The sequence below is a fragment of the Elgaria multicarinata genome, chromosome 2 (genome assembly GCF_023053635.1).
Source record: "Elgaria multicarinata webbii isolate HBS135686 ecotype San Diego chromosome 2, rElgMul1.1.pri, whole genome shotgun sequence".
NCBI classification, from domain to species: domain Eukaryota; kingdom Metazoa; phylum Chordata; class Lepidosauria; order Squamata; family Anguidae; genus Elgaria; species Elgaria multicarinata.
Window position 1 is genome coordinate 78,577,473 of NC_086172.1, and position 26,940 is coordinate 78,604,412.

The 26,940-nt window shown below is 41.6% G+C and overlaps 2 protein-coding genes across 2 annotated transcripts; both read left to right on the forward strand.

Moving 5' to 3' along the window:
• Positions 1-240: 240 nt before the first annotated feature.
• Positions 241-6,490, forward strand: LOC134393320 (olfactory receptor 4S2-like). The gene is made up of 3 exons (XM_063118350.1): positions 241-1,178; positions 2,568-2,653; positions 6,435-6,490. Exons 1-3 carry the CDS (start codon positions 241-243, stop codon positions 6,488-6,490), a joined length of 1,080 nt encoding a protein of 359 aa, XP_062974420.1.
• Positions 6,491-8,683: 2,193 nt separating this feature from the next.
• LOC134393321 (olfactory receptor 4S2-like) lies at positions 8,684-9,682 on the forward strand. The gene has a single exon (XM_063118351.1). It carries the CDS (start codon positions 8,684-8,686, stop codon positions 9,680-9,682), a length of 999 nt encoding a protein of 332 aa, XP_062974421.1.
• Positions 9,683-26,940: the final 17,258 nt, after the last annotated feature.

Consider the following 26,940-nt stretch of genomic DNA (forward strand, 5'->3'; position numbering starts at 1 on the left):
TCAAAGCAGATTATAAACTGGAAAACTTCAGAGTCCTTTGCACGCAATTTGCAGTGATTGCACAGTATAACCCTGGTGTGATGAAGCTCCTACAGTCTGAATTGGTAAGAATCCACTCTACCACCGTAGGGCTTCACCCCCTGATCCTCTTGCATATGTTAGACCACCAGGCTGTAACTATCAACAACACATGTCAACTGCTGAGCATATTCATTCTGTGTCTTTTCAGGTGATCTAGATATGGATTCCCCTCCCCTGATGAAGAATACAAACAATGTGACTGAATTTGTCCTCTTTGGCCTCACCCAAAACGAAGAGATGCAGAAAATATGTTTTGTGCTCTTCCTGTTCTTCTATTTGATCATTGTGCTGGGAAACCTTCTCATTGTTGCCACTGTGCTCTTCAGCTCCCGCTTGAACTCTCCCATGTATTTCTTCCTCAGCTACTTATCTTTTGTAGACATCTGCTACTCCTCTGTTACAGCCCCCAAAATGATCACAGACTTCCTGGTTGAAAAGAAAACCATTTCGTTCATTGGCTGCATAGCACAGCTCTTTGGGGTCCACTTCTTTGGCTGCACGGAGATCTTCATCCTCACAGTGATGGCGTATGACCGGTACATTGCGATTTGTAAACCGCTGCGCTATACCACCGTTATGACCAAGCGGGTTTGTGGGCAGATGGTGGCAGCCTCATGGCTTGGAGGGCTTGTACATTCACTAGTGCAGACTCTGATCACCACCCAGCTTCCCTTCTGTGGGCCCAATGAAATTGACCATTATTTCTGCGACATCCACCCTTTGCTGCAACTGGCTTGCACAGATACCTACGCTGTTGGCATTATAGTGGTGGCCAACAGTGGGATGATTGCTTTGAGCTGCTTTGTCATCTTGGTTGTGTCATACATCGTCATCTTGGTCTCCCTGAGATCTCAGTCTTCGGAAGGGCGCCGCAAGGCTCTTTCTACCTGCGCTTCCCATGTCACAGTAGTCATTTTGTTTTTTGGGCCATGCACCTTTACCTACATACGTCCTTCCAGCAACTTCTCAGAAGACAAAACAGTGGCTGTGTTTTATACTGTTATTACCCCAATGCTAAACCCATTAATCTACACGCTAAGAAATGAGGAGATGAAGAATGCCATGAGAAAATTATGGAGCAGGAAAGTGACAAAAATGTGAACACAATGTTGTTCTCTAAACTAGGGTGACCATATGAAAAGGAGGACAGGACTTCTGAATCTTTAACAGTTGCATAGAAAGGGGAATTTCTTCAGGTGTCATTTGTATATATGGAGAACCTGGTGAAATTCCCTCTTCATCACAACAGTTAAAGTGCAGGACCTAGAGTGACCAGATTTAAAAGTGGGCAGGGCACCTGCAGCTTTAACTGTTGTGATGAAGAGGAAATTTCACCAGGTTCCCCATATATACAAATGACACCTGCTGAAATTCCCTTTTCTATGCAACTGTTAAAGATACAGGAGCCCTGTCCTCCTTTTCTTAATGTCAGCCTATCTAAACGAGCAATACAGCAAACTCGTTTCTGGCCACTCATTGACGTTTCCAGGTCAATTTAACGACACTGTAATCAAACAGGATGTCTCCTGTAGTCCCCGCTCCCCATTCCATTTTAAAATACATCATAGATAAGCTGGAATAAACCCCCAATGGCATGAAATCGGCAGCGTGTAAAGCTAACATTGCACTATGAACCTGCCGAGGAGGGGAGGAAGGAATTTGAATGGAGGAAGAAGAGGGTAAAATGCCTCCTTGCAACAAAGGGAGGCAGATCCAATCCCCGTGTGTCTACTTAGAAGTAAGTCCCATTGCATTCAATGGGGCTTACTTCCAAGTAAGTGTGATGAGGCTTGTAAACTTACAGTAAGATCTTACTTCTACTCAGAAGAATGTCCTGGCTTTCCTGGGGGCTATGAGGAGAGAGACAACAAGACCTACCTCCCTTTGTGCACATGCCAGAGAGAGAGGGAGGCGCTCCCTCGATTTAACTGTGTTTGCCGTTTAAACGAGCCCTGGGAAATAGAGCAGGACCTTCCCTCAGCCCTCTCCTCCCATGTAATCCAATTCGTATCAATCCCGCCAAAGAAACAGGAAGCAGAACAGTGCCAGATAAACAACGGGATTTCCCTTAATGTAGAGAAGCTCAATATGTGTAGATATTAGTAAAATAGGCTCACGTGCTTTCTACTTTGATGTCAAGTGATCTTTTTATTTTCTCTGGCATATTAATCAGTTTCATTTTAAAAAACCCAACTGCCTTGTGTTTTTGTGCTGCCTTTGTATGTCTTACTGCTTTTCTGTTTCACTTTATATTTTTTTATTTTGTTTTAATTTTGTCATGAGCTATCCTGAGAACTTGGTTGTAGAACAGCCTGTATGTACGCAGAAACAAACAAATAAAATGTGCTACAGAAAAATGGTGTTTTGATGAAATATTTATTTAAAATAGTTTATATCCTGCTCTTTCTCCCTAAGGGGATCAGAGTGGCAGGCACTAAAAACCATATGACAATGTAATAGACAATGACAAACAATAAAACTCTCAGAAGCCTGATGATAAAAAGAGAGCTTTATCTGCTTTCCGAAACGCAGGCATCGAAGGAGCCATATGGATCTCCCTGGAGTTTCAAAGGTGGGGGGCTGCCACAGAAAATGTCCTCTTGCATGATATCAATTGGAAGGACAGAGAGAAGGCCTGTTCACGGGCAGGATTATACGGAGGAAGATGTTTGGCTCTATGGGTGCAGAATCAAATTGAAGTGGGTCAGAGGACAACAGAAGACATGGCCACACCCACTGACATCATCATCCCAATCCCGCCCATTTCCCCTTTCTCTGTGCTGACAGAGAAAGGAACTTGGCCAGTGGTGGGAAGAGCAGCTGAGTTGGGCAACTCCTCTCCATGTGCCTCTTGCAGTCCTAGGGTGACCAGATGGAAAGGAGGACTGGGCTCCTGTATCTTTAACAATTGTATAGAAAAGGGAATTTCAGCAAGTGTCATTTGTATGCATGCAGCACCTGGTGAAATTCCCTCATCATCACAACCGTTAAAGCTGCAGAAGCTATACTGGAGTGACAAGATACAAAAGAGGGCAGGGCTCCTACAGCTTTAACGGGCATGGATAACTAGGGACTACTCCAGAGACTGAGGTTAAGTCTACAGCAGCTGGGGGTGGGGGGCAAAGGGAACAGCCATGGGCATAAGCTTTCTAGTCTAAGGTGAGCAGGCTGGTTGGTGACCCTGGGCCATCCCTTTGGAAGTAAGCAACAGGCAGATGGGGATCCAGCCACCCTGGTGCTGGGCATGCCAGGGCTGTTGAGGACAGGGGTCACTGTGGAGACAGGGGCAGGATCTACACTACTGCTTTAAAGCACTTTATAACAGTTTTGACAACTGTTGAGGCCCAGGACACACTCCATATATAGTCTTCAAAACTGTTATAAAGTGCTTTAAAGCAGTAGTGTAGATCCAGCCAGGCTAACTAGTGCTTAGGAACATAAGAAGAGCCATGCTGGATCAGACCAATGGTCCATCTAGTCCAGCACCCCATTTCTCACAGTGGCCAACCAGCTGCAGGAACCCCCAAGCAGGGTATGGGTTTTGCTTGTGTTTCTAACATCACTAGCGATAAGAGATCCTGGCTGAGTTCGGTCAACATGCTAATCAATGGTTGTTTCCCATTCTATTTCTATCCCTGCCCATGTTGATTAGCGTGTCATCTGGACTCAGCCACTGTGGTTTCATTTTTAACATGTAATTGTAATATCCTGATAGAGTTGAGGAGTCTCTATGCATGCAGCTGGCTCTCCATTCAGACCATCACTCAATGAATGGAGATTGTTGTTGTTTCTTCAGACAATACAGAAAGACATCTGGAGGACACCTGGATGGGGAATGCTGCTGTAGGACTTCTCTTCTGACTGTAAAAGGGGTGCAAAAATCAAACAAAATAATAATAAAAAACCTATTAAAGCCCCCAAATACATAAAATATTTAAAGTGGCAGTGGTAAATCATACTTAAAAATAGCAGTCATAAAAATCCCTTTAAAAGACAGATTATTAATCCCATGGCACCGCAGGATAGCTTAACTTGGAAAATTTGGTGTGATTTACAGCAGAGTTGCTTTATATAGAGAGCCTTTCTACATGAGGCTTTTATTGTATTCTTATGATTCTTCACTCACAGTAGTTTGCAGGTCCTTTACACAGTGTTGACATCCTCCAGGGCCTCTGCCATGCTTTGCAACTATTAGCATGTTTCCCCCCCCAATGACAAAAGTCTGGTATTTTTCTCAATTACAACATAGAAACCTTGTGTATTTGCACAACTCCACTAAGTGGTTGGGTAGTAAAACATATAGAAAGGCAGAGAAAGAAACCCCACAGAAAAAAGCATGTGTAAAGGAGCCGATCTTAATCCTGCAAAAAATCCAGAAGCAGAAGCCTCGGTAAAGGTATGGGTTAAAAGCCTCATGTAGAAAAGCCCAGAGAAAGCGTGGCAACACAACGTTTAACATTGGAGGCAATAAACACAGGCGAGAGCCAATTTAAAAGACGTTCAAATCACCAAACTTTATTAGTACTTTCATACACATAGTTAGAAAAGGTTATCTAACACTGTTAAAAGAAGGCTATCTAACAACCAGTCCCTTAAACTGAGTGCAAGTGAGCTAAGGCATGAGAAATGGTTACTTGTTTCCTCTCTAGAGAAACTATATGGCGCTAGTTGCAGAGGTACAAGGAAGAAGAAGGAGAGGGAGCAGGAACTGATCAAGCTACGTGTCGTTCTCTATTGCCCTCTAGGGTCTGGAATCAAGCAGAGTTGTTCCTGTGATCCAACAGCTTACAACCCTACCACCAGATGAACAGAAGCAACAGCAAAGGATGTCAGCATCCAATCTTCACTCACTATCCTGGCTGGAAAGCAGTTGCATGCCTAGTAAAGACCTGGGCAATTCTTTCACATATCTGGCGGATAGCTGTTCAATAAGGTAGCATATTATGGGATGAGTCTCTGCTATTGCTGTTTTAATATAAAAGGCACCATTGCTTAACAAAGACATGGGAGACTAGTAGGACAGCCTTCTCCAACTGGGTGCCCTCCAGATGTTTTGGATTACAAATCCCATCAGCACCAGCTGACACAGTTAATATTTAGGGATGATGGGGGTTGTTGTCCAGACATCTGGTTGGGGAATGCTGCTGCAGGACTTCACTTCTTATTGCAAAAGGCATTCAAAAAGGGCATAGAAAACTTGACTGAAATTTATGTCATGCGTGTTAAAAAGTTGTTCCTTGAAGACCTCATTTGCTGTTGGGAAGCCTCTCAATGCTCCTGGGAGCTTATTAACCTGATCACTGATGTGCTAGCGGGGCATGATCACACTTAAATATTTACTTTCAAAGCTTACAACAGCACAAGTGAGAGAGACCATCTTTCCTAAACGTGCTGTAGAAGCAACCATTTTATGAGTCAATGGCTTCAGCTGGTCTCTTCCCCTAGAGAAGGGGAAATGGCCTCTGAAGGCTTTTCTGAGCTGGGAAAGTTGTAGATAGGTCAGAACTAGATAGCATTCCAAGGCAATTCACTGTGCACTGAAGCAGTGAGTGGTATTCTGGCTAACCTTGGTAGAGAGAGGGAGACATTGGGAACCAGAAGTTTAAAGGTGAGTTTGCTAATGCTGGATTAGGAGACACCATCCCAAGACCACTCAGGTAACAATGGAGACCAGTAATTCATTTAACTGTACAGATAGCTGATTATTTATTTATATTGCATTTTTATACCACCCAATAGCCAAATCTCTCTGGGCGGTTCACAAAAATTAAAACCATTCAAAGTATAAAACAACAGTATAAAAACATGATATAAAATACAATATAAAAGCACAGCCGGGATAAAATCAGCAGCAGTGCAGAAATACAAATTTAAAATACAAATTTAAAACAGCAAAGTTAAAATTAAATTCATAGACTGTTAAAATGCTGAGAAATAAAAAGGTTTTCACCTGGCATCTGAAAGAATATAGTGTGGGTGGCAGGCGAACCTCCTTAGGGAGCTCATTCTACAGCCGGGGTACCACAGTTGATTTATGACTGAACTCAAGAGAAGGTTGATTGGGATTCCCATCTGTTTCACGGTTTTCCTCCTTGAATGCTTCTTCTTTGTATAGTTTGTATATATTGTATTGTCTTTCCTATTCTCAATTAAAGCTCCATCCGACGAGAGTTTTACTGCATGCTCGTCACTGGGCACTCACGGATTGCTCACATGATGTCGTCTGCCTCTCTCGCATCTTCCACCCCTTCTGGCCTTCCTTGCGCCACAACACCCACCCACCCACCCGGAAAAAGTCCACTTGCTGCTCTCTCCTGCTGGACTGAATGGGCCTTGTTACTTCCTGTTTTCAGGAAGCGACGTTGGAGCAACAACAGAGAAGAGACGGGAGCTGTGCGTTTCTACCTAGATGTGATGGGGCTTTTAGTCTTATAACATTCCTGAAAGTTTAATCAAACACATTCCTGTTTTATTACAGATGTGAAATTTTTGGTGCTTCCAGATGGATGGCTTCTAGTGCTACCTACTGAAAGGTATTGTGCAGCTGTTTCATCTTTTTCTCAACTGATTGTCAACAGTAAGAAAAAAGACAGAAGTGTAGGGAAAACATAGGAAGGTTACAAACTGAACCCCCCCCCCCGGAAAATGCCATGAACAGTGGGATTTAATCATAGAATCATAGACTAGTAGAGTTGGAAGGGCCCCCAAAGGCTATTGAGCTCAACCCCCTGCTCAATGTAGGAATCCACCCTAAAGCATCCCTGACAGATGGTTGTCCAGCTGCCTCTTGAATGCCTCTAGTGTGGGAGAGCCCACAACCTCCCTAGGTAACTGATTCCATTGTCGTACTGCTCTAACAGTCAGGAAGTTTTTCCTGATAGTGTACATGGGACTGAAACTTTACTGACTTTGAGCATGGCTCTGGTGCAAAGAACTCAAGAGTGTAGCAAGAAGGTGCATCCCGATGGACAAATGTAAGGATGTATTTTCTGCCTAACAGTTAATGGGGGGTGGGGTGTTTCAGCTCTTGGCATGCACCTCTGAGAACTTGATACAGGGTTCCTTCCTCCCAACATCTGTTAGTATATATGATAGGGAGATCCATTATTTAACATATTTTTCTTCTCATGGATCTGTCTTGCTGGAACACTGGATCATCACAGTCTTTGGCTATGATTCATGAGCCACTCAGTAGCAGTCCAATTAACTGGCCTGTTCCGGAGTAAATGGCTTGTAGAATGTAGTTTTTATAATATAAGTAAGGGCACAATGCTATACATGTTTAGACAGAAAGAAGTCCTACAACTGGCTGGGTCATGCTTGGAGCTGTAGGAATTTTTCCTGTCTAAACTTGTGTCAGGTTGCACCCTAAAGTAACCCAGGCAGATGGATGTTCTTTCAGGGGGTTGAATATTTGGAGGTTTGCAAGAAGGATTGCTGTTTGTGGTATGGACACTCATCTCACTGCTAGGCCTGGTCAAACATGCTGTGCAGATTTTTATATTATGTCAATCAAGCATGCCAACTGTGAAACAAATGGAGATCACATCCACTGCTTATCAATTGATCAGAACTTTCAGAACGGACAGCGCTGATGCCCTCTGATGCAAGGGGGCATCTGGTTTGAGTCCAGCACAATATCCTTCCTGTCAGGTGATCACTGCTGTCAAAGCTGAAAGTACTGAACATTTGATATTTTATTGGTCATTTGTTTTTGTATTGTCCCATCTCTGTGTTAAAGGAGATATCACCCCTGTAGGGACAAGCCTGGGAACGTTACGGACAATAGTTACAACAAAAGAGCTTATACAACAAAACAACACAGATGGCGTCCAATAATAGTGGCAACGCCTTGTAAGCTGTGGAGGTTTTGATAGGGCTGTTTGGAAGGAATGAAGGAAGGAAGGATCACCCCACAGGATTTTTGTACACAAAGCAACTGTATTTGTGTTTGTATAACAGGCCTTTATATAAAAAGCCTAGCAAATTTGCTATCCAAGTTATAGAAGCATCCTCCAACGAATAATAATAATAATAATAATAATAATAATAATAATAATAATAATAATGATAATGATGATGATTTCATTTCTATAATGCCCAATAGTCAAAACTCTCTGGGCAGTTCACAACAATTCACAAATAAAATACAGCATAAAAAATTGAAATATACTCAATATAAAACAAGGTAAACTGCTAAAAAAATTCAATAAAATACAAAACATGCTCATTAGACAGCTGGCATAAATGCCCCATCATATGCCATTAAATGTCTGGATGCAGAGATGTTGGTGCCAGGTGGGATCGTTGTCCTGCAATACCTCCTAGATTCACTTTTTAAAATTTCTTTCTGCATATTTATTTATGTCAGTTTTTCATATTCACTGAATTGAAGTCCAGAGCATTTCCAGAATGAGCTATCCCCTAACTTTTTTTGACTGAGAATCTGAAGGATTCATGAGATGTGAATACGCAGTTCATGGATGTGTTGATTTTTCACTGTTGTGTATGGTAAGAACACATTTAATTGATACTTTTCTACATTTTCTATGGTGACAGGAGATTTAATTCAGCATTGTAACTGATCATCTACCCTGAATACATGGAGAACAGAAACAATGTGTCTGAATTCATCCTCTTGGGGCTTACCCACGACCAGGACCTTCAGAAAGCCTGCTTTGGGCTGTTTTTGGTCTTCTACACAGCAATTGTGTTGGGGAATCTACTGATAATTGTTACAATTAAGAGCAGCCGCCGTCTGACCTCTCCGATGTATTTCTTCCTTAGTTACCTCTCCTTTGTAGATATTTGCTATTCCTCTGTCACTGCTCCAAAATTGATAGCAGGCTTCCTTGTCAAGAAGAAAATCATCTCTTTTGTTGGCTGCATAGCACAGCTCTTTGGGGTCCATTTCTTTGGTTGCACTGAAATCTTTCTTCTTACACTGATGGCATACGACCGGTACATTGCGATCTGCAAACCCCTCCATTACACAACGATTATGAGCAAGAGTGTATGCAGTTGGATGGTGATGGCTTCATGGCTGGGAGGGTTTGTCCATTCGATGGTGCAAACTCTCCTCACCACACAGCTCCCCTTCTGTGGGCCCAATGAAATAGACCACTATTTCTGTGACGTCCACCCTTTACTGAAATTGGCCTGCGCTGATACCTACTTTATTGGGCTCATTGTCATTGCCAACAGTGGCATGATTTCTCTGACCTGTTTTCTTGTGTTGACGGTTTCATACATCGTTATTCTCATCACACTGAGAACCCGTTCTTCAGAAGGACGTCTCAAAGCCCTCTCCACCTGTGCCTCCCACATCACTGTTGTGATCTTATTTTTTGGCCCATGCATCTTCATCTACATGAGACCTTCCACCACTTTTTCAGAGGACAAGAGTGTGGCCGTGTTCTACACCATTATCACCCCTATGCTCAATCCTTTAATTTATACCCTGAGAAATGAAGAGGTGAAAAATGCAATGAGAAAGTTATGGAACAAAAAAGCCCACACCACAGCACATGGGAAAGGGGTGGGGGTTAAGCCCTGGATGCTCAACCTTGATGTCTCCTTCACACATAGCAATCAGCAATAGAGTTAAAGTAGAATCAAAATGTCCCCCCCCCACATAGCAATTTGCAATAGAATCAATGCTTATTACTCTCTCTCTCTCTCTCCCTCTCTCTCTCTCTGTGTGTGTGTGTGTGTGTGTGTATTGGGAAGTGGCAAGAGATGGGAATTTTACCATTATTATTATTATTATTTATTTATATAGCACCATCAATGTACATGGTGCTGTACAGATTATACACAGTAATAGCAAGACCCTGCCGCATAGGCTTACAATCTAATGTGTTGCCGGCGAAAGAGCCACCCGGGTCATAGAGCTCGGCGGAAGAAGCTGGCGGCTGCTTCTTCCGCTGAGCTCTCCGACCCGGGTGGGCCCGGGTGGCTCTTTCGCCGGCAACAGGAGGCCGGCGGGCAGGTGGGTGGTGCCAATGACGCAGCTGATGCCCCGGCGAAGCTGCCGGGCCCGGCAACTCTTCACCCCGTCCCCGCGAGGGGTGATGCGGGGCCTCCTCCTCCTCCTCTGCCTCTCCTTGGAACGCTTAAGGTACTGTCTACATCATCGATTTCGGGGCGCACTGCAGGCGCACTCCAGGCACCCCCAAGACTCTGTGTAGAAGGGCCCCAAGACATCTTGCTGCCTGAGCTGAAGAATAAAATTGTGCCCCTCTGCCCTTCTGCATATAGAAGCCAACCTCAGTGATGGCTGATTCTTGCTTCAACACTGGTGATGGGAAAGCTTCCTCCACCCACCCCTGAGGACCACAAAGTAGTTTAGTGGGTGCAGAGCAGACTGTGTGTAGCATCTATAGCTCTGTCCTCCAACTCCTTGCTGCTGCTTTCTACCATCTGTGCCAGCCACCTCACTTTGCCTAATGGCAGGGGTGTGAATAAATCAAAACAAAACAAAGAATCCTATTTTTGACCACCTAATTTGTAAAGGAAGATAATCCAACACTCCCCCACCCCACTGAGAATCTTAGAATTTTCTCCTACCCCATTGAAACATTTGGGATGTTTCTTTTTTTTGCTCCAACCATGACATGACTTGCAAAAAGAAAAGAGAAATGGACACACCTTTAGGAAAAAGGGCAGCAATCCCTGATTTAAACATTGGTGTAAATTTATCAGGATTGCACTGATTTGGATTAAATTGGTTTACATCCAGATGTCCCAGTCTAATTAGAGATATCTCTTCTAAGTCCTCTGCATCCTATATGATGATAATTAACTTCATTAATTAACTTCATTAAGACACATTGAGCCCAGGACTGAGTTGTAGGCTGCAGTCCTTCAGTTTCTTCAGAGCAAATCCCATTGAGCACGGTGGGATTTATGTCTGAGTATACAAGCTTAGGATCAGCCTATTGGTCATTAGCTACAAATACACAGCTTGTTAATACATAAATTATTATTGAAATTATTCTTCTGTTTTTGTATGTTTCCTATGCTTCTGTAAATCATTAAAACTCTGAAAAATAATACCCAATGCTTTTAGCAGTTCTTCAGTAAAAACAGAAAGGAGTATATCTGTACTGAACCCCAGATGTAGAGCTCCATCACACCCGTGTTTTATTGCACTCTCATTCTGCCTAGTTTCCTGTTTTTAAACACGATACTCACATGACTTCATGTCTGCAGTCGTTTCGCCTCTTCCCCCTCCATTTTCTGTCTTTTTCTAGGGCGAGGAAAGTGTGATATATTTTTTCCACATGAAATAAAAGTGCCCTTCTGTCCCTGTGTATTGCTGTCCTTGCGCTACATTGCTTTTGTTGGGGGTGGTCCTGCTGATGAAAGACACGGCTGGGGCAATTCTCCTCCAGGTTGCTGAGTGTCGGTCAAATGAACGGACTTGTGCTGCTCCAACCCCACCCTCGTGGCCCACAGAAATGTCACCCAGCTGATTAAATGCTGAATTGGTAAAATGCTAGGCAACAAACCAGAGCAAGGGACGGGGGAAGGCGCCCACATACATCACCTGGCAAGTACCAATGAACTGGAGGGTGAAGGAGAAGGATTGGGGTGGGATGGGCACAATATTGGGAGAGCAAACAAGTGAAAAGAGAGTTCACTGGTACAGTGGCGATTGTGAAAGGGATCAGCGCTTGCCATGCTAATGAAATGGAGATCGAAATTGTGGGTGCATACCAGGAAAAAAAGTAGGTGTGATGGAGCTCTATAAATCTTTAATCTAACCCGAGATATCCACCCTAGATCTTTTCAATTTCTGAAAAGATTTTTTTTTAAAAAACCACAGACTTAAAAACAAACAAACCCCAAACTAAAAAACTCCAATCCATGGCTGGATTTCTGAAAGTAAAATGTTACAAACAGTCCTTGGAATTAGTTTTTATACAATGCAGATTACCCTTTCAAATGTATTGTGGGCATACCTTTTGCTTGTTCATGACAAAAGTATGAACTGGAACTCTGGTTCTCTCTGGTTCAATTCCACTTGCTGACATGCTGCATATCCTCTAACCTCCCAAAATAAAGGGGTAAATTCATCTACTCACTGTTGTGAAGGAACAGAACTGTCCTCTATTTTGGGGAAATTGCATTCCCTTACCATTGCTTCCCCGCCCCCATGTTTGTCCGTCATTACTTCCTCTTTTGAAGGAGATAGTGGCAACTTCTGTCTTTAAAAATAAGTCAGACTTACTGGGCTATTTTTTTTGTGGCGTGAAGAAGGCTAGAAGGGGCAGGAGGCAGACATCATCATGAAAGGGACCCACAAAAATCCGTGAGTGCCCACTAATGAGCATGCAATAAAACACTTGTCTGATGGAGCTCCTTGTTTGGGTTTTCAATATTATGGGGTTAAATCCATTTTGTGTGTGTGCTCGTCAGTTTCAGCCAAAAGTTTATTTATTTTAAACATTTGTATCCCACCCTATATCATTAGGATCTCAGGGCGGCATACAGATAAAAGCATACAGTATAAATTTAATTAGATTGTAGAAGCCAGGAGTTTGCTCAGGAAGCCAGGAGATTTATTGTTATTATTATTATTATTATTATTATTATTATTATTATTATTTGCATTTTTATACCACCCAACAGCCGAAGCTCCCTGGGCAGTTCACAAAAACTAAAATCATTCGAAGTATAAAACAATCAGTATAAAAACATGATATAAAACACACATTAAAAACTGATTAAAAATATACCATACATGATTAAAACATCTTTAAAACAAGATGTTCAATAGAAGTTCCGAGATAGATAGTATGGCTGTATTAGGGCTATTAGAAATATAGAAATGCTGTTTCCCTAGGGTAATGCTCTTAAGCCCCAGTTTATCCACTATCTGTCCATGTTGGCTGGACAGTTGGTTTGACTGGGTTCCCATGGTGAACATGGCAAGTGTCTGAGGTGAAAAGCTCCCCATGTCTGACGCCATTTCTACACAAGACATTTGTCATGCACTCATGATTGGTGACTCATCGAAAGTCCTATACATGACATTGTCATCCTCCAGGGCACCTCCCGCTCTTTACAACCTTTACTGTGTTGTTTTTCATGATGCTATGAATGAGAGGTGTACTGAGGAAATAGTGCTTTTTTGTAAATAATACAACAGTGCCATCTAGCAGCTTTATAATGAAACATATAGAACTTTCCCACAAAGAAAAAGAAAGAAAGAAAAACCATGTGGAAAGGAGCCGATCATAATCCCGCAAGGAATCTGGAAGCAGGCACCCCTGTAAAGTTGTGGGATTTTAGCCTGCTGTAGAAATGTTCTGAGGCAATATGTACAGCAAACCTAAACCCAAGTTCAGTAAAGTTATTCCCATTTACTTCAGCAGAAGATCTGGGAGTGGAAGGTGGTCATTTCCGCATAGACAATATAAATCCTCTCCAATCCAGCTAGGGCCAAATGCGAGTGGAAGCACATTCCGGTGTGTCTCCATGGCTGAATAAGGGAACTGATTTGCAAATGGGTGTCATGCATGCAGCTCCCCTAACTGATCTAGCTGTGGAGGCCACACACACACACACACACACACACACACACACACACACTTCTCTGAAAAGTAATAATTGTGCCCATCAGCAGTTTGGGAAGTGATTCACGGGGCTGAAATAGTCCCCGCTCTTCCCTCCCCTCCAAATATGGCTCCCAAACAAGAAAGCAGAACACATGCAACCCTGGCCGCTATAGCTTTCGCAGTTGGATTGGGGCCATCGTTCTTGACCTCTTGATTTTATGAATCAGAGACTTCTCCAGTAAATATTGAAGGACCATTTAGGATGTATCCCCTTGGGCATAATTAAGAGCATGCTTGAAGTAATGTCAGTTTTGGCAAGAGATCTGCAAAGCGAATAGTTATGTATATTTGGGGCAGGGTTCCCCAACTGTGTGCCCTCTGGATGCATTGAACTATGATTCCAATCATCCCCAGCCATCCTACCTAGAGATGATGGGAGTTGCAGTTCAATATTTCTGGAAAGCACCTGGCTGGGGAAGGCTGCTTGGGAGGAACTTGCAAGGTGGCCTCCCAGGCTGAGACTGGCGGCGCTTAATTGTTGCTGACTGGAGTGCTTGGTCTCCAGGGGTTTGCAACCGCACATGCAGCACAGATTTTAAATATTCCTACCATAGCTTAGTACGAGGAGATGAATGGCTGACAAAATAAGAAAGCAGGCAGCGAGCGAAAGGGTAAGGTGGCAAGAGACAGGCTTGGCAAGAAGTTTACACCTGGTGAGGTGGCATGGCTGTGCTTCCTTGATTTGAAAGCCCCAGGCGTTAAAGAGTCCTGCATGCCCAAGTGTCTAACCTTGCAGGCAATTTAAATGCCATGAATTTCACCAATGCTCATGTGCAGGGTTACAGCAATAATATGAATTAGGCTTGACAGCAACCAGGAAAGCATCATTATTTGCTTCACATCACACCACAGATTTCCTGAGCATTTTCTTGCTAGGAAAATGCCATTAATGCCAGTTCATGAACTGTGATAATGAGTGTAATGTGCATCTGGCACAGGCACCTATTGGCTAGTGCCTCTGATGTCACAAGTAACAATAAAGATAAGTCTTCCATTTCCTTCCTTTAGAACCAGAATGTTCTCCTAAAATAGCACCCAAACACTGGCAAGGGTTCCTCCTTCCCTGGCAAGAAAGTTTTGCCATTTGATGAATCCCTTTTAAGTTTTATGTTATTTGAAGGCTGCACTCTTCTGTAAAATGCTTCTGTGTACATTTTTTTTTAAAGGTGCATCTGAGTGGGACTATCAGAACTATAATAAGTTCTGATAGTAACTATAGTTCTGATAATAACTATAATAAACTCAGAACTATAATAAGTAAGGTCCCGTGGCAAGGGAGCCTAAAAAGAAAAGGAGTGCAGGATGGGTGGGAGTATCTAAAAAATGAAATTTTAAAGGCACAGTTACAAACAATTCCAACAAGGAGAAAAGATAGAAGACAACAGAGGAAACCAATGTGGCTCCACAAAAAGCTTATTGATGAACTGAAAACAAAAAGGGATACATATAGGAAGTGGAAGGAAGGCCAGGCTACAAAAGAAGAGTACAGACAAGTGGCGCAGAAGTGCCGAAATGGCGTCAGGAAGGCTAAAGCTGTGAATGAGCTGAGATTAGCGAGGGATGCTAAAAGCAATAAAAAGGCTTTCTTCAGATACGTGAGTAGTAAAAGACAGAGGAAAGAAATGGTGGTTCAACTGCTTAATGAGGATGGCAAATTGATAACAGACGACAAACAAAAGGCTGAAGTGCTCAATTCCTACTTTGCCTCGGTCTTCTCCCAAAAGCGGATCTATGACCCCCCTGGAAAAAGTGAAGCAGAAGTTGAGGGGGCAGGATTGCAGTTTGAGATTGATAAACAAATGGTCAAAGAACACCTAATTTCCTTGAATGAGTTCAAATCCCCAGGGCCCGATGAACTGCATCCAAGAGTAATGAAGGAGCTAGCGGAAGAACTCTCAGAACCTTTGTCTATTATCTTTGCAAAATCATGGAAGACGGGTGAGGTGCCGGACGACTGGAGGAGGGCTAACGTTGTCCCTATCTTCAAAAAGGGCAAAAAGGAGGAACCTGGGAACTACAGACCAGTCAGCCTGACATCCATCCCTGGGAAAATTCTGGAGCAGATTATAAAGAAGTCAATCTGTAAACACCTTGAAATCAATGCAGTGATTACTAGAAGCCAACATGGATTTGTCAGGAACAAATCCTGTCAGACTAATTTGATCTCATTTTTTGATAGGATAACCTCCCTTGTGGACTGTGGGAATGCTGTGGATGTCATATATCTTGACTTCAGCAAAGCTTTTGACAAAGTACCACATGACATTCTGATTAACAAACTAGCTAAAAGTGGGCTAGATGGAACAACTATTAGGTGGATCCACAGTTGGCTACAGAATCGGACTCAAAGAGTACTTATCAATGGAACCTTCTCAAACTGGGGAGAGGCAACGAGTGGGGTGCCGCAGGGCTCAGTCCTGGGCCCAGTGCTCTTCAACATTTTTATTAATGATTTGGACGAGGAGGTGCAGGGAACGCTGATCAAATTTGCAGATGACACAAAATTGGGTGGGATAGCTAATACCCTGGAAGACAGAAACAAACTTCAAAGTGATCTTGATAGGCTGGAGTGCTGGGCTGAAAACAACAGAATGAAATTTAATAGGGATAAATGCCAAGTTCTACATTTAGGGAATAGAAACCAAATGCACAGTTACAAGATGGGGGACACTTGGCTCAGCAATACTACAAATGAGAAAGATCTTGGAATTGTTGTAGATCACAAGCTGAATATGAGCCAACAGTGCGATATGGCTGCAAGAAAGGCAAATGCTATTTTGGGCTGCATTAATAGAAGTATAGCTTCCAAATCACGTGAGGTACTGGTTCCTCTCTATTCGGCCCTGGTTAGGCCTCATCTAGAGTATTGTGTCCAGTTCTGGGCTCCACAATTCAAGAAGGACGCAGACAAGCTGGAGCGTGTTCAGAAGAGGGCAACGAGGATGATCAGAGGTCTAGAAACAAAGCCCTATGAAGAGAGACTGAAAGAACTGGGCATGTTTAGCCTGGAGAAGAGAAGATTGAGGGGAGACATGATAGCACTCTTCAAATACTTAAAAGGTTGTCACACAGAGGAGGGCCAGGATCTCTTCTCGATTCTCCCAGAGTGCAGGACACGGAATAACGGGCTCAAGTTAAAGGAAGCCAGATTCCGGCTGGACATCAGGAAAAACTTCCTGACTGTTAGAGCAGTGCGACAGTGGAATCAGCTACCTAGGGAGGTTGTGGGCTCTCCCACACTAGAGGCATTCAAGAGGCAGCTGGACAACCATCTGTCAGGGATGCTTTAGGGTGGATTCCTGCATTGAGCAGGGGGTTGGACTCGATGGCCTTGTAGGCCCCTTCCAACTCTGCTATTCTATGATTCTATGATCTACACACTGAGGGTAGGGTAGCAGGTGTTGCAATTGCATTTTGGAGCCCCCAAAAGGCACCTGAAAATCAAAAGCTTAGTATGAAACAGGAGTGGGAAACTTGTGGCTTTCTAGATGTCTTGACCTTCAATTCCCATCATCCCTCACCATTGGTTATATTGGCTATGGTTGATGGGCATTTTGTCTAAGGAATCTGGAGGGTCACAAGTTGTCCACCCCTGGTATAGACAGTGGCCGCCATGTTAGAATGCTTTGTTGTGAGTGCCAGGGGTCATTTCAAACTAAGGTTGGATCCAGACTTGGGCCAGATCTATACCAAGGAGGATATGACACTTTGAAAAGGATTTGAAAACTGCATATGGAGTGTGTCCTGGCCCCCAAGACTTGTCACTACAGTTATAAACTGTTTTAAAGCAGTAGTGTAGATCCTGCCCTGGTCATATCGTGAACTGCCCAGAGAGCCTCAGCTACTGCACAGTATAAAAATGTAATAAATAATAAATAAATACTTAGAGTACCCCCTTTGAAATCAATAGGAATTATAAATCACTCACTTATAAATACCAGTGGTTCCAGTGGTTCTGCTCCAAGTATGACTAAGCCTGGATCAAATCAGTGTTTTCTGTTATCAGAGTTTCCTTGATGCCAAAATATAACTTCCGTCCTTTTAATTTTACAACAGCTGCACCAGAGCCACTAAAGTTGCACACCCATTATTACCATCTGGTTGTCACCCCACTCCTGGATGGGCAACAGTTGTACGGTAAGAGTTCTGACAACTGGCCCCCACTCCTTGGCCTTTAAACATTATAGCAGCACCATGGGATGATGAACCACGAACAGGGGCTCCCCTTCCATTTCTGTAGAGTCTATGGGGAACCTCAGGCCCAGGGGCCAAATCCAGCATTCCGGGTTCCCCAGATGTCCACACCCCCTATTCCTTTCCCCCATTCGGTGGTTTCATGGATTTTGTACTTCCTCCCATTCTAAAATGTTGAAATGTGTCTCCTTTTTTATTATTTTTTAAATTAGTTTCACATCTTAAAATACAACAACATAATACTAATTAAAACACATAAATCAAAACATAAATTGCTTACAATTCCACATTTATAATTATCATTTTTACATAACCACATAACATAACATAAGTGCTCCCCTCCACCCTTCGAGATCTATTCCTGCTTCCAAAATCTCATTGTTTCTTCTGGTGGTGGTTTTCCACCCCCCTTAGAGAATACATATTCTAGGAACTGTTTCCAAATTCCCTCAAATTCATTTAAATTTGTTATACCTTTTCTTAACTTTATATTACATGTCAATTTAGCATTAATAGCTATATCCCAAATTTCCTTATACCACTCTTCAATATGATAGTCTCCTTGAACCTTCCAGTTCCTAGATATGATTAACCTTGCTGCTGTCAACAAATTTGTTATCAATTCTTTAGTCTCTTTATTACACTTTAAATTTCCATATAATGATAGTAATGCCACTGTAGGTGTCTCTTCAATCTCTATTCCAACAATTTTTTTTATCTCAATAAACACAATTTTCCACAATTTTTGCACAAATTCACATTCCCACCACATATGCAAATACGTTCCTTTCCCCCCACATCCTCTCCAACAATTTGCTGAATTCGTCTTATTTATTCTATTTAATCTCACCGGGGTCAGATACCACCTCCATACAATTTTATAATAATTTTCTTTTATTCTCACAGACATATTTCTCAACACTCTTTGTCTCCATATTCCCTCCCAACTCTGCTGCCCTATCTGCACCCTCAAATCGGTTTCCCAAACCATCTTCTCCATTTTTTCTATCTCCCCCTTTTCAACCAATATTCTATATATTTCACTTGTTAAACCTTTTATCCTTTTATCTTCTCCTTTCTCAATTTCTTTCTTTAAAATCAACTCTTCGAATTTCGTCATTTTACTACACTCTCCATTATCTCTTACCCATTTTTTCGTCCATTGCTCCAATTGCCGATAATTTAACCAAGTTAGGTTCTCCCCCTTAAACACCTCTTCTACTTTCCCACCAGTATTCGCCTCTCTCAACCAATCTTTTAACCTCATTATTTTTTTCTCTATTAAAATTTTACTCAGTCTCTCTTTTAAGTTCCCAGGAAAATTCCTTAACATTATCACAGGTGTTAATGGAGATATACTCGAAAATAACTCCTTTTTATGTAATCGCCAAATTTCCCAATGGTTTTTCAAAAGAGGGTTTTCTATTTCTTCCCCCCTCTTTTTACTATACTCTCTAAAAAATAAATTTTCCAATTGCCATTCTTCATCCATTCTTACTCCATCCTCCAACCAACCTAATTCCCCTACCTTCTACTATATGTCTTAACCTATTGGCTGTATAATATGCTTTTATATTGGGGATTCCCAATCCTCCTTTCTTCTGTGCTAAGTACCACCACTTTTTATTTATTCTCGCTTTCCTACCTCCATTACAATAATTATTTATGATATTCTGCCAACTTTTTATCTCTTTTTCCGATATTTTTATTGGTAACATTCTAAATACAAAATTAAGCTTTGATACTATTTTCATTTTTACTAAAGCTATTCTCCCAAACCACGATAAATTTAACCTTTTATATTTTTCTATTTTATCTATAACATTTTTTTTCAACTTATATAAATTCTCCTTTTCTAAATCCTCTAAATTTTTGGTAATTTTAATTCCCAAATATTTAATCCGTTCTTTAACTCTCATTTTCCCTTCCTTTCCTTCCCAATCTTTCACTTCTTTTTTTGTATAGTTAAATGTCACCATTTCTGATTTTAACCAATTTATTCTTAATCCCGTAACTTCTTCAAACTCTTTCAAATGTTGTTTAATTCTTTCCATTATCTCAAGTGGATCCTTAACGGTTAATAACGTATCATCTGCAAACATATTTAATTTTACTTCGTTTTTCAAACCTACTCCTTCTATAATCCCATCCTCTCTTATCGCATTTGCCAACAATTCCATAACCAGTACAAATAGAACCGGCGAGAGTGGGCATCCTTGCCTAGTTTCTCTGGCCAGTTGTATCTTTTCTGTAATCCCATCGTTTATTACAATTGAAGCTGTGTTTTGAGAGTATAATTGTTCTATTATACCTTTAAATCTATCTCCAAATCCCAATCTTGTTATTACCCTCTTTAGTGCTTGCCAGCTCACACAATCAAACACCTTAAATATATCCAACGCTATTATTCCCGCTTTTATCTTTAATTTCTTTACCTCCTGCGTCATATTTATAACTCTTCCAACTAAATTATGCATTTGTCTTCCTGCAACAAAACCACAGTGATCCTCTCCAATATAATTCCCTATGAAAGTATTCATCCTCCTTGCCAGAATAGATGAGAAAATTTTTGCATCCTGATTTATTAAAGAGATAGGTCTATAAGAATCGGGGATTGTCAAGTCCTTATCTGATTTTGGAATTAATATAATTAATGATTGATCCCATGATGGCGGTATCTTCTCTCCTCCTATTATTCCATTATATAATTTCAATAATTTTGGTACCAGCATTTTTAAAAAAGTTTTATAATACTCAGATCCCAACCCATCTAACCCGGGAGATTTACCCCCTTTCAATTTCTCAATAGCTTCCTCAATTTCACTTTGCGATATAACCCTTTCCATTAATTCTCTATCCTCCCTTATCAATCCCCTCTTTATATACCTATCTATATATTCATCCATCCTCATCTTATTTGCATCCCTTTCTTTATACAACTCTTGATAAAATTCCTGAAATACTTTTATTTTCCCTTTCATAGTACAACATAATTTCCCCAACTTATCTTTTACTATTCCAATTGAATTCTTTGATTTTTCTTTTTGTGTGAGCCTCGCCAGCACTTTAGAGTTTTTATTATTATTCTCAAAAAACTCTCTTTTCAAATAAATTAAATTTTTCTGTACTTCTTCTAGATTTATATTTTCTAATTCCTTTTTCTTTGCTTGCACTTGTATTAATATTTGTTTATTCCTACTTTGTAAATATTCTTTCTCCAACTTCTTAATTTCCTCCTCTAACTTTTCCTGTACTGCATCTTGTTGCCTCTTTAAAGTACACATTTCTCTAATACAAATCCCTCTAGTCACAGCTTTCATTGTATCCCACACAATTGACATTGAAATTCCTCCCTTTTCATTAATTTCCCATATTTCTAACAATTCTTTCTGCATTTTCTCCACAACCAGGTCATATTTTAAAATCCTAGTATTCAACTTCCACCTTTTCGTTTCTCTATAATCTCTTTTAATTGTAAAATCTAAACTTACTAATGCATGATCTGTTACTTTAATTACCCCTAGTTTCATATTACAAACCTTAGTTGCCAATTCTTTCGAGACAAAAATGTAATCTATTCTGGAATAAGATTTATGAACTGGAGAATAATAGGAATAGCCAGGCTCCCCACCTCTGACCAACTGCCACCTGTCAATATAATCTTTTTCTTTTATCATTTTATTTAAAATTGTAATATTATTTCTCTTTTCAAGTCTAGTGGGGTTAGACCTGTCCATCCTATTATCCATCACCATGTTAAAATCTCCAGCTAAGATAACGCACCCTTTTTTAAAATCTTCTATTTCCCTAAATAATTCTTTATAAAATTCTTTTTGTCTCTCATTTGGGGCATAAACATTTATTAGTGTATAATAATTACCTTCCATTTGTCCTTTTATCATTATATATCTACCTTTCTCATCCTTTTGTATCTCCTCTATATCAAATCCGCTTCTCTTTGATATTATTATAGCCACCCCATTTTTTTTGAAGTCCCCAAAGACTTTTCATATAACACTGACCATTTCAATCAAATTTCATTCGTCCCGTCCTTCCCCTGGTGTGTTTCCTGCAGAAAGATAAAGTCAGAATCTTCTTTGTTTAATAATTGCTCAATCCTTTTCCTTTTAACTACTGCCCCCAAACCTTTGACATTGAGTGTTGAAATCCAAATTTTCTTATCCATATCCCTTTTTCTTTCTTTCTTTTAGATCCCTTATAATAACAAAATTTCAAACATATAACATATAACCCCCTTTCCCCCCCTCCCCTCCCCCTTCCCCCCTCTCCTCCTATTTCTATTCCCTCCTCTACTTCTCCGTAGGCCTAGCACCCCGGTCATGGCTATAACCTTAAGGGGGGGGGAAGATGGAGCCCACGGTCCCCTCCCGGTAAGCCTCTGCTTTAACTATTCATACTTTATTATTATTAACTTTTGACAAGAAAAAGTTTATTTTCCACTTGTGCCAGGAATTTCTTCTCCTTCTTCTTCCTCTTGGGATAACGAATCATCATCCATCCCCAGGCTTCTCAGCAGCTCCAATCCTTGTTCCAGCGAGGTTACTCTATGCTGTTTTCCATCTCGCGAAAACCTCAAAAACACTGGGTAACCCCAAGAATAAGCAACACCCTCCCTCCTAAGCTTTGCTGTAATTAACTTAACACTCCGCCTCCAGGTGATAGTTTGCTGACACAGATCATTATAAGTTTGAACTGTTGACTCTTGAAACTTCAATGTTGCTACTGATCTTAATTTCTTCATAAGCTGCTCCTTCTTGTAATAATTAGCAAATTTGACCAAAATATCTCTTGGCGTTGCTCTGGATCTATTCCCTGCTACTCGGTGGATTCTGTCTATCTCCATCTCTCTTATCTGGAAGTCTGGGATCAACTCTTTTGAACCAACTCAGTATGACCATCCTTAAATTTTCTCCTTGTATTTCTGGGAAATTTTTAATTCTCAAATTCCCCTGTCTATTCTGACCTTCGAGCTGGATCAATCTCTTCTCATATTGATAAAAAATCAGATTGTGATCAGTTAGTTGTTTTTCATGCTTATCTACTTGTTTGGAGAGCTGATTCATTTCTGTTTTAACTTCTTTCACATCTTTCTCCATTTGAGCTACTGAAACAGATAACTCCTGCATTTTTTAAAAAACCTCCTCCTTCATCTGCTTCATTTCATTGAGCGTTGCTTCACTGCTGGCTTTAAATAGCTCTTTGAGCTCTTCCACAGCTGAATCTGGCTTCTTTCCAGCTTTTGCTGCCATTTTTCCGCTTCTCCAAGCTCTCCCGATTGTTTACAAAAGTCCTGATCACTCTCCTCATCACTCTCACTAGAAGTAACCTTTGTCAAACATGCATGTGATTTATCAGAAGGATGAACTTTATCCCTGGACCAGGTGGTTTTTTTTTTGTTATTCGCTTTATTTTTTCGTTTTGGCATTTAACTCCGACATGCTAGTTACCGAGCGGAAGTCAGTCCTTTTTAAATCCCACTTCAACTCTCCCTTTAGCTCAGTAACATAGACGTCTGTTATATATCTTCCAAATGCTGATAAAGAAGTTTAATTGCTGTCTCTGCTCTCCAGTAGCCATAAATTACTGTTCGCAGTCCGGCTGCGTTGCAAAAATGAAACTAAGTTATTTATAGCTCTTTCCAGCCTTCTGCGACACAGATCTTGGCTTTTCGCTGGCAGAGAAATTTCATCAAGCATTTAGAATAAACATTTCTTGAATATCTTGCCAATTTTAAGAGTTATTAACACTTTTTTAGGCCCCCAATCGGGAGCTCCAAAGATTGCTTACCGAATCATGGCCGTCAAGCTCTGCCCCCTGAAATGTGTCTCCTAAGGCTTAGTTACTGGCAGTAGGAGTTTTAAGCTAAAACATGCTGGCATTTGTGACCCTGCCCGTTTTGCCTTCAGCCCCACCCACCCCTTGAATTTGGCCCCCGAGAGCTTCTTTGACATGAAATTCAATCCTCTGGTCTGGCTGAAAGAGCTTCAACACTCCTGCTGTATCACTACCTCCTTTTCTGGGGGCCCTAAACTGTAGTCTTGCAATTTTCCTTATCTTTGTTAAGCAATGTCATCCTTTAGACCAAGGATGGGAAACCTCTTTTAGTCCGAGGGTCAAATTCAGTTTTGACGAAACTCTCAGGCTGCAGATTAGTAGCCCAGCCGGCCAGATTTGGCCCCCAGGTTGGAGGTTTTGCACCCATATAACAGAGCATTGAAGATTTTATTGAAATTTGTAGACTGTGCATAAAAAAGTTGTGTTGTTCCTTGAAGATCTCATTTGCTTCTGGGACGCATCTCATTGCTCCTGGGAGCTTATTAGTCAGATCAGTGACATACTAGCAGGGCATGATCTCATTGAAATATTTCCATTGTCTGCACACAACAGGGCAGGTGAGAGAGACCATCTTTCCTAAATGTGCATAGAAGCAGCCATTTTCTGAGTCAATGGCTTCAGCTGGTCTCCTGTAAAGAGGGCGGCATGGGTAGCCTTCAGAGATAGTTTAAATGGTATTCTGGCTATTTGGGTAGGAAGAAGGGGGCACTGGGAACCGAAATTTAAAGGCATCTTTGCCAGCAGATACTGTGGACTAGAAGACACCATCCAAGAATGACCATTCAGGTAACAATGGAGATCAGCAGTAAATCCTTTAAGGGTGTCAATTGAAGAAATTACCCATTAAAGAAATTGCCCATTTGTCTCAAGATTCCCAAAGCTTAATTTAGATTTTATGTGTTGCCTGTCTTATTCCTAAAGTCAAAGGAAGCAAGCTGTCTTTTCCTGCCTCACTTATTATAGATCATCATTAGCTACTTTGAAAACAACCATAAAAAGACTGTATATTATGGTGACCGTATGAAAAGGAGGACAGGGGCCTTAGCGAGACCAGCCTATCCCTTGCGAACCCCAGGATTGTCCCTGTGTGTCCAGATCACACACAGGGGATCCCGGGATCAGGGAGGGATCATCCCTCCCTGGCCCCGGGATACAGCCCTACACTTTGGGCCCGCTTTTTCCATGATCCTGGGCCGCAGAAGGTGTGGCCCGTTGCTGCGGCTTGCGCCAGCTCCGTGCGATTACTCATGCAGAGCCGGGAGCTGCACACGGGGCACAGCACTCCTCAGGAGCAATGTACCCATCGGGGCTAGGGTGGGGGCAGCGGGGAAATCATTAAAAAAAATCCACCTTCCTTCAGTCACTCGAGCGCTCATGCGCTTCCGGCCCTTTAAAAATAAAAAAATGGCAGGCGCGATGCTTCTCTTCTTGAGGTCATTGCGCCTTACGTGTAAATAGGAGCGAGATCTCGTGTTATTCACAATGCAAGGTCTCCCCTCCGCTCCCCCAAAATTTACAGTAGGACTAGCTGAGGCCAGGGCTCCTCTATCTTTAACAGCTGGATAGAAAAGGGAATTTCAGCAGGTGTCATTTGTATGCATGCAGCACCTGGTGAAATTCCCTCTTCATCTAAACAGTTAAAGCTGCAGGAGCCCTGCCCTCTTTTGTGTTACGGGGGGAACCAGAGACTGCCATCTTCCTCTCCTTACACTCTTGGTTTTCCCCATGCCTTTTCTGCCTTTTTCCTGACCATGGAAAATATGTTAAGAAGGAAAACGATAGAACTGCTGCACAGTGCCTTCTTGGGTGTTAGGGTGAGGAGCCCTCTTCTGGAATCACCCAGGGAGACATCCCCTTCCCTCTGGCACCTCCACAGAGTTGCAGGGTCATGCGTGCAAGGGGATCACAGGCCCAGAACTCTGTTGGTCAGTGTCTGGGTGCTTCCAGGTTTGGAGGGGGGGGGCTTCTGATGCTAGCAGTTGGAAGGGTTGTTCCAGCTATTTCTCTTTAATAGGTTTTCCCTATTTAGGAAAAAGGCCAGCAGTTGGAAGGCATTGTGGTGCTGTTCCAGCTTTTTCTCCTTAATGGATTTTCCCTATTAAGGAAAAGGGCAAAAAAGCTGCTAAAAAAAACATGGGAGAAGCATGAGTAGAAGACAAGCACATCTGGACATTCCCGGTCAAATAATTCCATGATTGAGGCAGGGTGATAACACCATTAAAGACTTGTGTGGAAACAGCTGTAATGTGAGTTGTTGCCTCTGCCCCCCTCCTCATAATGGACATTTTTGCAAGGGCCTGTTGGAAATCTGTTACCCATCCTTGCACCTCAACATGTAGTTTGTCTAGAGGTTCAGTAGATGCAGCCTCCTTATCACTTCATCTCAATGCTAAAACAAGCAGCAGATGCTGGATTTTTGCATGACACACTGCTAGTTTAAACCATGCTTGGCACCTACATTATATGCCTTTAGACGCCAGGTGAAGACCTTTTTATTTTCCCAGCATTTTAACAATCTATAAATACATTTTAACTTGGTGTTTTAAATTTGTAATTTTGCATTGCTGCTGTTTTAACTGGTTGAGCTTTTATATTGTATTTTGTATTATGGTTTTATACTGTTGTTTTATACTTTGAATGGTTTTAATTTTTGTGAACTGCCCAGAGCGCTCTGGCTATTGGGCAGTATAGAAATGTAATAAATAAATGAATAAATGAATAAATAAATAAACCCCCATCAGAAAAAAACCCTCTATGTGTCTCCCACTGCCAAATCCAACACTTAATCCACTAGTCAGCTTTGAAGTCTACTTGAACAATCAGATGTTTATATGTACATCAGTTCTTATCTCATTTTTATTCAGGCATGGGTGATGAAACTTGTTTTTTTTTTTTTAAAAAAAAAGTACATATATTTCAACACATCAAAGTTATGCTGTTGCTCATTGAGAAGTCTCTGAAAGTAACTGAAAGTCTGGAGCATTGTTTATGTAGCTCATTTGACCTTATCCTTAAGAGGTGTCTCTCATCTGAAATCCCACACATTCATTGTTAGAATTTATTTATTTTATTTATTTAAGGATGCCGCCATTCAGCCAAAATAGGCTCTCATGGCGGCTTACAAAAGTATTTCTTGACAGTCCCTGCCCACAGGCTTACAATCTAAAAGACATGACACAAAAGG